We start from the raw sequence: 13,468 nt of genomic DNA, 5'->3' as shown, positions 1-13,468 counted from the left end.
TATTATTATATTTCTTGAAAAGATTTTCATCATCACCAGAAACACCCATTTCGAGAACATTGATGAAAAGAGGTAAAATGGTAGGACGTAACAAACACCTTAATAGAATTACTCATACGATTCATGTGTGGCCGATGATGACGATAACATGGAAAGAAATCCTTCTTTCCATTTTATTATTTCATAATATATATATATATATATATATATATATAACTGCACGCTTCAATTCAATGCAGGTGTCGTGTATTGGTAAGTGTAACAAGAAATGTTACATAATTGCAATTCAATTATTTTACCTCATTCAATTCTATGATAGATCGCATGCAATAAAATTTTCCTGATTATTGAGCATTAATAAACAAACAAATTCAATGCATGCTTTACATGTCCTATTGATTTACTCCCTTCTAATCAATATAAGCATTCAAATCAAAAAGGGAAATAAATGGCTTCAGACAAAACAATCAAGAAAATAAACTAAACATGAAGGTATGTCTTTCATTCTATAAGAGGTTTAAAATTTGACTTGACTTAATCAATAATTTTTAGATGATTCAAATCAACTAAAGCGACTCTAAACTTGATACAGTTAAAACAACATAACCAAGCTCAATCACAAATTTTTAAAATTCGGTAAAACTTAAACAAGTCTGTATACCAACCCGTTTGGTTTAAATGCAGCTAAGATAATGTCCCATAACTTAAAAGGACATGGCACCAAACGAAGGCCATAAAGGAGGTGAGTTATTCACAATCACACCCATATTGAACGCAGGACCAACTCACATTGATTGCTCTTTCTGTAAATCACTACCTCTTACTGTTATCTCTTTACTGTCTTAACAAAGAACTTGGAAGTTAACATCTTTATAAATTATTTCACATACGTTACCCCCCCCCCCCCCAAAATAAAATCCCCCCCCCCCCCCCAAAAAAAAAAAAGAAAGAAAAGGAAAAAAAAATGTCCTATTCGGATTCTAGATTGAATATTTAACCTCACTGTAATAAAAATCACAGCCACACAAAACTTATTGCCATGCTGCGGATTTAATCTATCAGAAAAAGAGATTTCTGAGAAGTAATGCCCAACAACCTCATCTGACAACTTCTAAATGGTTGGAACAGTGCCCGTGTTGCTGTTTATAACAGTGCGGTGGCTATAATAATAACAATAACAAAAACAACAACAATAATAATAATAATATGTTGAAGTCTCTGTGCATAGGCACTCAACGTTATCAAATAAAAAAGGGCGAACACAAAGAAATTTAGAATAAATGGGGAGTATTACACCTTGACAATAAGTTGAAGTGAAAATTTAAAAGATACAGTCTATTTAGTTCAGTTTGAAATAACAATAAGTTATATCTATCCTTTCTAAGATTGATACATTTGCCATGTACAAAACAGGGAAATTTTGCGCCTTTGTTTTCTTTTATATAAAAAAAGCACACATTCTTTTTTTGTTTTTGTTTCCTCTAGTTAATTATCAATAACAAAACACATCAATATCTCGTACTTAAATAGATAAGAAAAAGAGTAACATTATTAGCTCCGATAATTCTTGAACATATAACATCTAAACAGGTATAGACACTTGCAGCAGCTGACAGCACCAAATTGCTTATCATCTCAGCTGAATTCATGACTCATATATTACAGACATTTACTGTTGGAATACATTCCAAAACCATAACAAAAAAAGTTTAAATAAAAATAATTTTGGAAATAAATTAACAGTTACAGTAGAAGTAGGATCCATAAATGAAGGTTCAATATTTAAATTTCTTTTGATACAAGAGTTAACAGGCAATACCTTGCTCGCCGTATCCAAATGTCAGCAGCTATCAAGATTGAAGTAAATCTTCATCTGTTAGAAGCAATGTCTACTGAATTATGGAAGTGCTTAACCACGTTATGAGTCTTTACCCCCATCCCACTGCTCAAATTGTTAAGCAAGGATTCCAAGTGTCTAATCTCTTTTGGTACCGAACCCGTAAGTACCTATCCACCCACCAAGAATATAGAGTCAGGACCTCATATATCTAATGGCACATAACAAACTGCCAGCTATTTGGACTAAAATTGTACAAAAATTAACACTACTGGTTACATAGTTTGAATAGCACAACATGTAGCACGGGAACAACATGCATTATGACTGGTAATTAGCATTACTGGAATGACTTTCAATATTCAATCAAAAATCTTACCTCATATCCTGACTCTGTGATCAGAACTTCATCTTCTATCCTTATCCCAATGCCTCGATACCTGTATTTCATGCTCTAATTTAGAGGGTGTTTGGGGAGCTTATAAGCTGTATGTTTGATAGATTATAAGATATTACAAGTTGTTTGGTAAACATTTTAAAAAAGAGCTTATTTTATAAAATATTTGGAGCTTATTAAAGAAAAGTAAGCAGCTCCTACTTATTTTTAATATTTTAACAAACCCCTCCAAATTAATTACAAAATAGTCATTGTTGATACCTTATAAGCTTCGTTTTGTTGTTTTATTCAAACACTTCAAGGACTTACATTTAAAGTAAGATTTGACATTTTATAAGTTATAAAAAATATTTTCCAAGATATATGAATTTATAATATCTTCTTCAATAAATTTAGCCATAACACCCACTCAGTGCTAGTGAATTCATATCTAAAATTGCAATCTGCATGAAAAGAACTAATGAAAAAGTTTCAGTTTGTTCAGTTGTTACGCTGGAACCTTGCAGAAGGTCCATGACCTTAAGCTACAATCCCAGTAGAGGAATTTGGTCGTTTCATCAAGTTTATGTTTATTAGTTCCTGATTTAATTTCTTTCATGAAATCTCGAACCGTTAGAGAATTTTCATAAAAGAAAAGGAAAAAGCATCCAAGACTAACAAAAGTTTTTGCAATGGTGACAAGTTCCATCAAGTAGGTTTATAAGGAAGCAACAAAACTGCAAAGTTATTATCTTCTCGTCCAAAGCTTAAGCATGATTTTAGTTGATGATATACATTTTTTTCAGGAAATGGATAGGGCATGTGCCCTCCTTGTATCTTTTCCTCAGGAAAGCGATGGGTTATGTGCAAAATGCAACAGGATTTTGGAAAAGCAAAAATGTTTTACTAGCCAATAAAAAATATCGATCTGCAAAAGTGGCAAGAGTACCTCTCTGGACCATCAAAATTAGAAGGGATGTAGACGCCAGGTTCAATTGTGATCACCTGTCCATTACAAAAGTTGCAAAAGAATGACATAACAAAAGGATAAACTGAGGGAAAACCAACCAGCAGGTGATTCTGCAGCGACAAAAGAATTCGGACTTATATTTGCAAGACTTAATATTTTCTAGGTCAATTCATGTTTTCAAATTCACCGTCATACCACTTTTTATGAAGATTAGTCACTCTACCTTCTGCCCCAATTGACTAAAATCAAATAAATCAAGGAAACTCCAGAAAAAGTCTCTTCCATCAAATTTCAGCTGACAAGTGCTTCTCAGAAACAAAAAGAAAGCAAAGCAAATATTTGCAGCCACGTTAAGAAAAACAAGATTTTTCATGACCTATCAACCAAAATAAACTATGCTACAATATTTACTTTGTGCATATGAACCTTCACCAATAAATGTACAGGGACTTGCACATCTTAATTTCCCAATCAATCCTCATCTTCAATCCTTTCTAGGTAAACAACATTAACAAATCAGAAGCATCTCCAGGATCGGTTCTTTTCTCCAAATTTCAAGAAATTTAGGAGTACAACACAAATTATTTCCAAAAATTAACTGCATAGCAACGTCTGCCAAGCAGATTGAATTTTTATTATTTGCCTACCTTTGGGAAAATATAGGTATATATTAGCAACCTAGATGGTGTCTATGGTGCGAGGACAAGCTTATAGACTTATTAAAATAACATTTATAGCTATGTTGATAACCTTTTAAGAAAATAAGCTTGTCAAATCCAAGCTAAGATGTTACTTTTGCAAAATTGTGAAGTTCCTAAATTATATTTAAAATTTTAATTTTTTTTTTTTTTTTTTGGGAAAACACTATTACAAAATTGTTAATATCATTATTTCATCAAAAAATTTCAAGGGCTTATTTAAGACAATATCCAAGAGCATCTTAAAACATGTAAAATCTTATAAGATCTTTTGAATAAAATTAGTCAAGCGCCTTCTTAGACAGGAGTAGACCCATCTCCAAAAATGTTGGCATAAGTAAAGTATTTTATACATGATTGATACAAAGTGAGAAAATCCTCACAAATCATCAGGTTCAAGAGTCGAAAGATTATTGCTGACGAGGAATACTTACAACACCGGGCTTCAAAGGAACATCGTAGCTTATTTTGGAGCAATCATGAACATCCATACCAAGATAGTGGCCTAGACGACATAGTGAATATGCCAAATCAGATCAATTGTTATGACTTACCAGCAACAATTTAGCAACAGAGCAAATCAACAAAATATATGAGAACAAGCACAAGTGTACATAATCGGATGAAAGAATAGAAAGGACCTATACTCGTCGGGTTCAACAAATGGTAACTGTGAGGTTGATCTCTTTTTAATATTCCAAGTTCTTTGAATCCTTTTCGCAGCTTGTGAACCTACCGCAACAAGCACACCAAGGAAGCTATAAGACCTCATAACTAATCAAACATATATAGCAGGAATACTCAAACCCACATCTAAGGGTCAAGGAGATTTACCAAAGTTTCCACTATGTTACACCATCTAGACACAAATGCATATTACTCTTTTACTTTCAGAAAACATAATTGGATTGATGGTCCTAACAGTAACTAATCCCATCAAATCTCCATTTCAAAATAGATACCAACTGTTGTTAAGAAGCAAACAGCCTAGGGATGTAGGTGGCAAAATCCATACAGCAACCAGAAACTGATTTACGATATCAACATGAACACATTATGAAAAGAGAAGAAGATTTTATAAAATGAATTTGCGAGTAAATACACTGTACATGTAATATGCACACGCATAAACACATGCATGGAACCATATTTTGTCTATTACATTTAACATCCACTTAAGTAATTCTAATTTATTATATATGTACAAATATATGAATGGCATGTGATAATGAGATAGTTATGGCCATATGTACATACTAATATACAAATATATGCATAGCATACACATAAATGTGTAGGCAGCATATATATATCTATATTGCAGTTCCACATATACACTAACACATATGGTATATTACCCAAAAAAGTTTCCCCTATTTCATTAAATACAAATTTACTAATAGTATTACCTATAGGATGGTATCAAATTTATCCCCCTAATAGAGCTTACTCCACTAACTCTTCAAAGCTTGGTTATCCAAAGTTCCAAGTTTTATTCTTACTCATCTCTTCCCCTTCTCTTGTTACTTCTCTCAAAATGGTTACTCCAGTGCAATTTGATACAAGAGACTGGAAGATACTACTATTTTCCGCCCATCCAAAATTTGCAGAAAAGAACCTTGAAAAGTTAACCAACCATAACATTTGAGGCTTGTACCCCAAGGCATGACTTAGGGCAAAATAGTTATCCTATCACAGGAATACGAAGCAAAATGTGGAAAACCCAACTACAGTTGGTGTAAAGTGAGTCTACGGGCAAGATCATGAGTCTATTGGCAAGATCTCCAAACCACTCAAAGATCTCAAATGGCTTTAGAAACCAAAGATTTAACTTTTCTTACAGACTGAATAATGTTACATGCTGAGTTGGATAGGTCTTAAAAGCAGATACGCCTCAGTCCAGGACTTACAATACACAAAAGTTTTCTAAGCTTTTAAACGCCACCATAATTCAAAATCAATGCGCGATATAAAGGAGTTGCGAATGAAAATTGTGAAATTCAATTAGTGTCGAAGAATATAACTTATCAAACGATTTAAAAACTTAATACTAGTAAATATTGTAAGTTAAAATGATCATTGATGTTGAACTTGTAAATATTAATTTAGATATTTTAAAAATTAATGAAGTATATTTTCAGATGCACTAAGATGAACAGGCTATGGATTGAAAGTTTAGCAAATAAGATGATAAAGGTAGCTTAGCAGATGATATCATACCATATTAAATTTATGATAAGCAATATTAGTGAACAATGACTTTAAAATACTTTGATTACATTGTAAACTCTACGAAAACGTCATAGTAAATGAGAGAGGAGAAAAGGGGGGGAAGTTATAGAAAGAAAGAAAGTAGGTAATATTTTGGTTTTAAATAGTTGCTAATGTACCTCCTTCAACTTATGAATTACAACTAAATCCTTTGTATGCATATCACTTACAATGAAGTTATTACAGCAAGGGAGCAACACTTTTCCATATTACATTTACCTGTGGTTAACATTTTCTATCATGGTGCAGCAGGGGACTTGTTACTACAAGGAAACACCGAAGAAGGTCAATGTAATAGCCGAATTTGGGAGGGGTGCACAATTAGCAGATTGGATAAATCTACAGGGAAATCCGCGCATTTATCACTAAATTCCAGTGATCAGAATACTTTTAAAATTTTAAATAATCTTATGCGGCCACATTTGCTAGAACTCTAAGGGGACTCCTAACTCCTCAAGTACAGTCTGTCATACCTTTCATCAATACTCCTTGTTAACATGAATACTTGACAAAGCCACATTCCACCTATTCTTAGAAATTCCACTTCTTCATACAAACATGTTCTACAATACATGAATACATGTGCTTTGTTATGTATTAATCCCTTGCCTAAATCAAATTTGCCAGTTAACCAGTGGTCAGAGTACCTTCTAAGTTTTTAAATTAACTCCAAAGCTCACTTTTTTCTACAACTCTCAGGCAGCTTTACCTCTTCAAGTACCTGTCCCTACATACCTTTTATTAATACTCGCCTCTTCCGACATGAATGCATAACAAAGCACATGTTTGTCCATTCTTAACAAAATTCTACTCTTCATACAAAAAAGTTCTACCATACACGAAATACATGCATGTCTGCGAATATAATAACTAAATTTCATTACGTACGCATGAACTGGTCTCTTGATCCAATCCTCATTCAATTATAAACGGATATCCATAAAATAAATATGTATCATCCAATTATAACTCATATCTATACAATATCTTCTTACTTAAATTCATGCCTTAACAATTCATTTATGCGAAAGGCAACCGCAAACCAGAATCTATTCAAAAACGAAGACAAAAATATTAGTTCATTGAGTAAAAGTAACTACAGGTGAAGAAGAACAAGAACACAAGGGATATCTAACTGCATCAGTTCAAGTTTTACCGAGTAGTTGTGTATTTCTCGAATGCTCGTGCCGGGTTTGCAGAGTCTTAAACATTCTTCATTTGTCTCCAGTATAAGGTCATACAATTCTTCCTGAACATTTCCACATAGAAGCATTACAACTCTTTCCAGTATCCAGTTTCCAAACAGAATACTAAAAGTTTACGTAAAGGGTTAATAATTTCCAAAAAGGATCTTGAAACTCGAGTTATTTTACACAAAAAAAACACATAGTTTCTCTTTCATACTACAAATTATAAAATGAGACAGGAAAAGGAAAAAACATGATATAATTAAATTTTGTTCAGAAAATATAGAGGCTGTTCTTTTTAACTTAGATTTCACAAAAGAAAAAGATGGAGAAGCACAAATAATGCCATCTAGATTCTTGACACAAATGTACATTATCGTTAAAGCTTGTTTCATATTACATCAAGCTTCAAAAATTATGTTTGATTTTTGTTTGGTAACTAATTGAATCAGGATCGAGCAAGATTAATCACGTCGAACACAAATTAAGCACAAAGAGCTATTCTTCACACAGTTCATCATTTTCATTGATGGAGCAGAGCTTTGAAACTTACCAAGCAAAAATTACATCAAGCTTAGGTTGTTATGTTTAATACACTGACCACAGATAAATTTTTGCCAATCAATATCTAATTGAGTATCCAAAATTTGATTTATTTTTCCATGTACTTCAGCTCTGTGTTATTCATTCGCATGTAGAAATTTAAATATATATTCCATTACAACCAAAGTATCATAAGATAACAAGACGAGCGGAATGCATACTTGAACGGAAGAAAATCTACCGCAAGGTGGCCATGTACGAGTAAGATCACTAACATAACCGTGGAGTTCACATCCTACATCCATCAGAACAAGGTCTCCATCCTGAATCTGTTGAAAAATAAGACAACTAATTTAGCATTTAGAAACAGAGAAATCGAACGTGAACATGGGATGTACTAAAAAATACTTTTTGATCATTTCGAGCATAATGTATGACACTGCCATTAGAACCCCCACCAACCACAGGATTGAACCTGTAAAAGATAAAATAGAACATTGCATCAGAAAATCTCAATTTTTTTGCGATAGTGGAGCTTACGGCTTGGATAGTTCCTAGAAAGTGCAGGAGGATATAGAGCACAAGTAGCTGAAAGCTCTGACATCTAGGTGGAAATTCAAAGTGTTAACACACATTTTTTGCTTAATTGCAATATCTTAACATAAAATAAAATAGGACTTGGAAGCAAAATTTTCGTTGGTATCTTCTTCTGCTTATAGCCAACTTGCACAAGTATACTATATCACGAAAAGGAACACTTACGCCATTCTTTGGGCACCTCGCGTTTTGCATTCATATTCAAACTTAGCTGAGAGCATACCCTCATTCGGAAATGACATCGAGTGCAACATTGTCAGCAAAAGAGCCTATTCAACATAACATGTAAAACAATTCATATATAATATAAGCGTAGTAACCTCCTCAAAAGGTGCATACTTCTCAAACCCGACTACTCAAACAATTCGAGCTCTGAATTGTATGTTTATTCCTTCAAGCATTGAACTGCTCAAGAGTGGCATCTTAAGCCTATTTTGCAGAAACAGGGTGGAAACATAGCTTAACCCAATCAGAAGTCCAAAAGTTCAAGACAAGAAAAGAAATGATCAGAAGAGGGAAAAGCAGAACACAAATGATAACCATTAAGGTAGTTGTAACACTTTCATATATGATGTCCATGCCATATTCGTATCCAAACAAATTAGAATCAGTAATTCTTCCATTAACGACTCCTCCAAATTGCATATCAAATATTGACTCTTTAGCAAACATAATTTCTTGAGAAATTTACTTAAAGCTCTATAAGACATCTCATAAAATTCTTTTCAACTAAAAGCTTTGCAGACTTACCCCGTAAAAAATTTATGATCTTGTGACTAAATTACCCTAGAGCTTCTTACATATATAAAAAAAAAAAAAAAGAAGAAATATTATATTCAGTTCTTCTGATCCATTTTCCTGAGGGTACATTTGTTATTAATAAGTTTTGTACATGATCTCAATTTCTTGACTATGATATGTTATGTGAATGATAAAAATTTGAAACTCACATAAATTTAAAATCGTCACTTAACAAATTTCAAAATACATATTCTATTAGAAGGTACCAAAAATATCAAAAGTAAAAATTACGATCATGATTGATACAATCTCTCAATTTAAAAAATAAAGAAATAATCTTTATCAGAAAGCCGAGTTCACTAAACCTCTTTATCCAAGGATTTAAGAGCAATTTGGTCCAAAAATCAGTAAACCTTATGTTAGAGTAAACTATTGAGTTTTCTCAACATGAACTTGGTTGGATGAGATTGGATTCAAAATATTTTTATGATTTTGGAATTCAAAAGTTTGTATTAGAGAGTTTTTGTAATTTTTCGAAATTTCATCAGCATTTCGACATGAAATACATATATAGAGATGTTTTTCTGAATAATAGCCATACATTCATCAGTCACCAATTTGATGCTTTTCTTCCCAGAAATTTAATGGTTGAGTGCATATCTTTTATAAGAGAAGCTAATTAGACTCTGCTAACACGTTGAAAAGCATATCCAGTTTACTATATGTTATGTCTCCGTCCCAAGGCACCTTCACTTTACCCACATAGATATATCTCTCCAGTACATGATCTATTAAAGGTAAAATTCCTCCGTTACAAGGGAAAATTGATCAACGGTCTTATTTCATCAAATTGAAGTATATAGCCCAGTTATCTTCATATCAACACAAGGTATAATTCAACTCGTAAAAAATTCATACAGACACAAAAATCGGATCCCAGAATAATAAGCTACTTGACTACCAACTCTTAGCTGCTACATCCCATCACATACCTGACAAGCTATAGAGGCAGAATTTCTCATCAAATTAACCTCAGCTTCTGATTTTATCCACCGTGCTTCATGACTATAGACTGAAAAATCTCTGACTTTGCCATTGTTAGCTGCTCTATGGAAGGCCTCCAAGTTCATGTAAGAAGAATTAGCTGTATTCACATTATGGAACAACTGGGATGAGCTTCCTATCATCCTTGAGAGGATCTGCAATCATAGGTAAGAAACCATGAACAGAAAGCTATAAATCAACTTTATATGGCAAGTCAACTGTAAGCTATGAACAAATGAGACAATACAGAGGCAAGCTATTAATTTGGTCCACTCTTATTTCTGATTCAGCGAGAAGCAGCAAAAACATTAAGTAAAAACTTCTTTATTTTCAAGATGTAAACTTTACTGTTGTGAATATTGTAGCAACAATGATCAAGTAAAACCTCTTTGGGGTTTCGAATTCTTGCTGAATTTGTCAAAAGAGTAATCAAGGATACATTTCATAATTCACTGGCACCAATATTTAGTACGAGATCTGAGCAGTTCATAGACTTTGACATTATCTTTCTTCTAAAACAAAATTAAAACAGATAATTAACTCTAAATTTGAACAACAAAAAGATCATTTGATATAAATATAGTTCTCATATTAGGTGGGGACTGATTTACTTTCAAGAGTATTGAAGAGGAGTCTTTTGCAAAATTTATGGGGAAAAAAGAATATAACAAATAACTGAATATAGCGTGCATAGTATTTAATACTTTTAAATTCTTCCATCTATTCGTAGAAGCTAAGACGCAGGTCTAAAGAGATAAAACACTAAGCACCAATATGAGATATAACGATACCATTCTGAAAGCAAAACAAAAGGCAGAAAGGATAATCCAGATCAATTTTTTTTCACATTCTAAGTTCTATTCAATGATATACACTAGCATTTGCAACTACTAAGCTATCATGTGTCAAAATTCCAATGGTCTTCTGCTTTTAGCTAACTTATCTGTTCCAGAACAAACTCACTTTTAGGAAATAGATCAATTCACCTTATCCAATGCACTCATTGGGTATGCTTCATCAGCCTTGAATGTGTCCAGAGCTGCATCGACCCCAGCAATCTCACCTTGCCACATAACATCCTGAAACAGATTACATTAACACTTAGTTCAAGTAGAAATTCTGGTGCTGAACACTTTTAGGGCAAACTGATAACGAATGGCTTATATGCAATGAAATCAGGATGAAACAATATTCCAATTACTAAAATAACTGGTGATTCTATCCAGGCGAAGACACATGTTTTAGTAAAACACAGAGAGAATGTTTCTTAATTTGATTGGTTTTGTTAGTGTTATGGGTTTTGGCATGGGGGACGCAGCACCAGAGGAAAGGGTATTCAGTTTAGCAGGTAGTTTGAAACATTAGTAGAGTAGACTCATGATGGATAAATTGTTCAAAGAAGCTAAAATGCTGTATGCTTCAATAACTACACTCTAGAACCACCAACCATTAAATGGTTTGTGTAATTTTACGCAGAATGCATTGGCTGTTCAATGACCATATAATAACTGATATTTCATTTGGAAAACACAATTCCCCCACTACTATATTCCGGTGCCTGTAGATATGATTGTTGATGAATCTGGAAACGAGTGTATCTTTGTTATTCATTAATCATGACAGTGACAGTCTAACTGTTTTTGATGTAGGTTAGCCTGATTGGTCGAGTCCATCATGATGTTACAAGTGTATAGTATATTTTATAGTACTTCAGATTACAGGTTGATAGCAACTTGCAAAGAGTTGCTTGCTACACCGTCATTTTGCCAGTGTCAAGTAAAAACTTAACGTGAAAGAAGTTCTGCAAAAGTGTGCATATGTTGAGATTCAAATATGCTGTCGTATTCCTAGAAATATTATACTTAACCTAGAGATAAATATACATTTTAACTTACATAAAAATGGGAAAAACTGAACAGAATAGAGAGAAACCGTGGTGGGCAATTTTTGGCTTACATCGGATGTTACTTCTGGCATGAACATGCATAAACCACAATGATGACCTAAAACTGCAATGCCACCTGGTTGTTGGCAGCCAGTAATGTAGAGATAATCGGCATCTTGCCGGAAGGTGTATGGCACGACATCAGTCATCATCTTCACTGGGGCAGATGCAACAATTGCCAAAGCATTCTCCGGAAGAAGTTCTAATAATTTCTTTCGTCTCCAGATGTATTCTTCACTGCTTATGCCAGGAGTAATCTCCCCTTTCTTCAATAACTGCAATAGAGAAGAGAGGACAATGTCAAGCTTCCTCATTGAAAGCAAATAATGATCATAATGACACAAGACATATGGGACACCTGAGGATGAGTACTGGCTGTTGGCTGTCCCACATCGCGGACTGTCCTACTGGAAAATGCTCTCTCCTTTACAACCTATCCAATCAATAACGAACATAAGGCTAAATAAAATATATATGCAGAAAATATTCCAGTTACTTTAAATCCTGAAATAAGTCCGGCGTCTACTTCATCATGAGCTTAACACCAAGAACGGCTTTCTCTCTTACTTCTAAAAGACAAAAAGAGTCAAAGATAAAGTTAAGAACCAAACTTATGTGCTTTGCCGGAGCAGGCGATAGTACAATGTACTAATCAATGTCCAACAATAACCAGACTTTATTTTGCAAATTATCAGAAGTGTTTGCATAAGTAAAGAGGGACCAGTATTCATAAAAATCGCATATCTCTCAGCTCCGACTGCATCAAATGCATACTGCACAAATCGAAAATGCAACCACCAAACCATTTTTTATCAATACCACATACACTTCACTAGAATTTTAGCAGAAACAAAAAATTAGCAAACTAATCAAGTTCAGCTTCAATATGAAGATGATTACGGAAGAAAAGAACAAGGTACACTTAAAAGGAAATCCAACAAACATAGAACAAGAATATAATTCCACATGTAGCATTACAGTATTCCAAAAAAAAAAAAAAAATGCACGGAAAGGCGGGGAAGTATGAACTTGATCGAAGAAATTGGAGCGGATTCTTTGTAGTAGATTTCTACGAAGAATATGCATATCCACTCCAAGTTCCCTCCTTCTCCACAGTTCTTCGCTGGTATGTTCTTAGGTTATGTGTGCTCGTCGGTTCAACAAGTACTTGTATATTTCGCAAAAGCCTGCGATTGTTAGTTTCTCTTTTCAGTTAATTTTAGGGCTTAGGCCCCCTATTTTTGGAATAATTACGTTTG

At 33.6% G+C, this 13,468-nt stretch overlaps 1 protein-coding gene across 2 annotated transcripts; it reads right to left on the bottom strand.

Annotated features, from left to right (window-relative positions):
- Window positions 1,565-13,404, bottom strand: LOC105168964 (probable Xaa-Pro aminopeptidase 3). 2 transcript variants are annotated; one of them, XM_020696516.1, is made up of 14 exons: window positions 13,239-13,404; window positions 12,568-12,642; window positions 12,221-12,484; window positions 11,251-11,343; window positions 10,213-10,419; window positions 8,645-8,748; window positions 8,291-8,357; window positions 8,104-8,211; window positions 7,309-7,401; window positions 4,529-4,613; window positions 4,316-4,386; window positions 3,163-3,218; window positions 2,217-2,277; window positions 1,565-2,007 (listed from the first exon to the last, which is right to left on the bottom strand). In XM_020696516.1, the coding sequence occupies exons 1-14, from the start codon at window positions 13,293-13,295 to the stop codon at window positions 1,870-1,872; spliced, it is 1,479 nt and encodes a 492-aa protein (XP_020552175.1). In that variant the 5' UTR covers window positions 13,296-13,404; the 3' UTR covers window positions 1,565-1,869. The 2 variants fall into 2 exon arrangements, with proteins under 2 accessions (XP_020552175.1, XP_011087500.1); XM_011089198.2 differs by having other exon boundaries at window positions 4,523-4,613; window positions 13,239-13,403.

The sequence above is a fragment of the Sesamum indicum genome, linkage group LG8 (assembly GCF_000512975.1).
Source record: "Sesamum indicum cultivar Zhongzhi No. 13 linkage group LG8, S_indicum_v1.0, whole genome shotgun sequence".
NCBI classification, from domain to species: Eukaryota; Viridiplantae; Streptophyta; class Magnoliopsida; order Lamiales; family Pedaliaceae; genus Sesamum; species Sesamum indicum.
This window is presented reverse-complemented; position numbering and strand designations above follow the sequence as displayed.

Coding starts and splice junctions, on each gene's coding strand:
- LOC105168964 (XM_011089198.2), bottom strand. CDS start 13,295: ATGCATATTCTTCGTAGAAATCTACTACAAAGAATCCGCTCCAATTTC. Junction 7,402..8,103: donor GTAGATTTTCTTCCGTTCAA/GTATGCATTCCG, acceptor GGAAATGTTCAG/GAAGAATTGTATGACCTTAT. Junction 3,219..4,315: donor TTCCTTTGAAGCCCGGTGTT/GTAAGTATTCCT, acceptor TGTAATGGACAG/GTGATCACAATTGAACCTGG.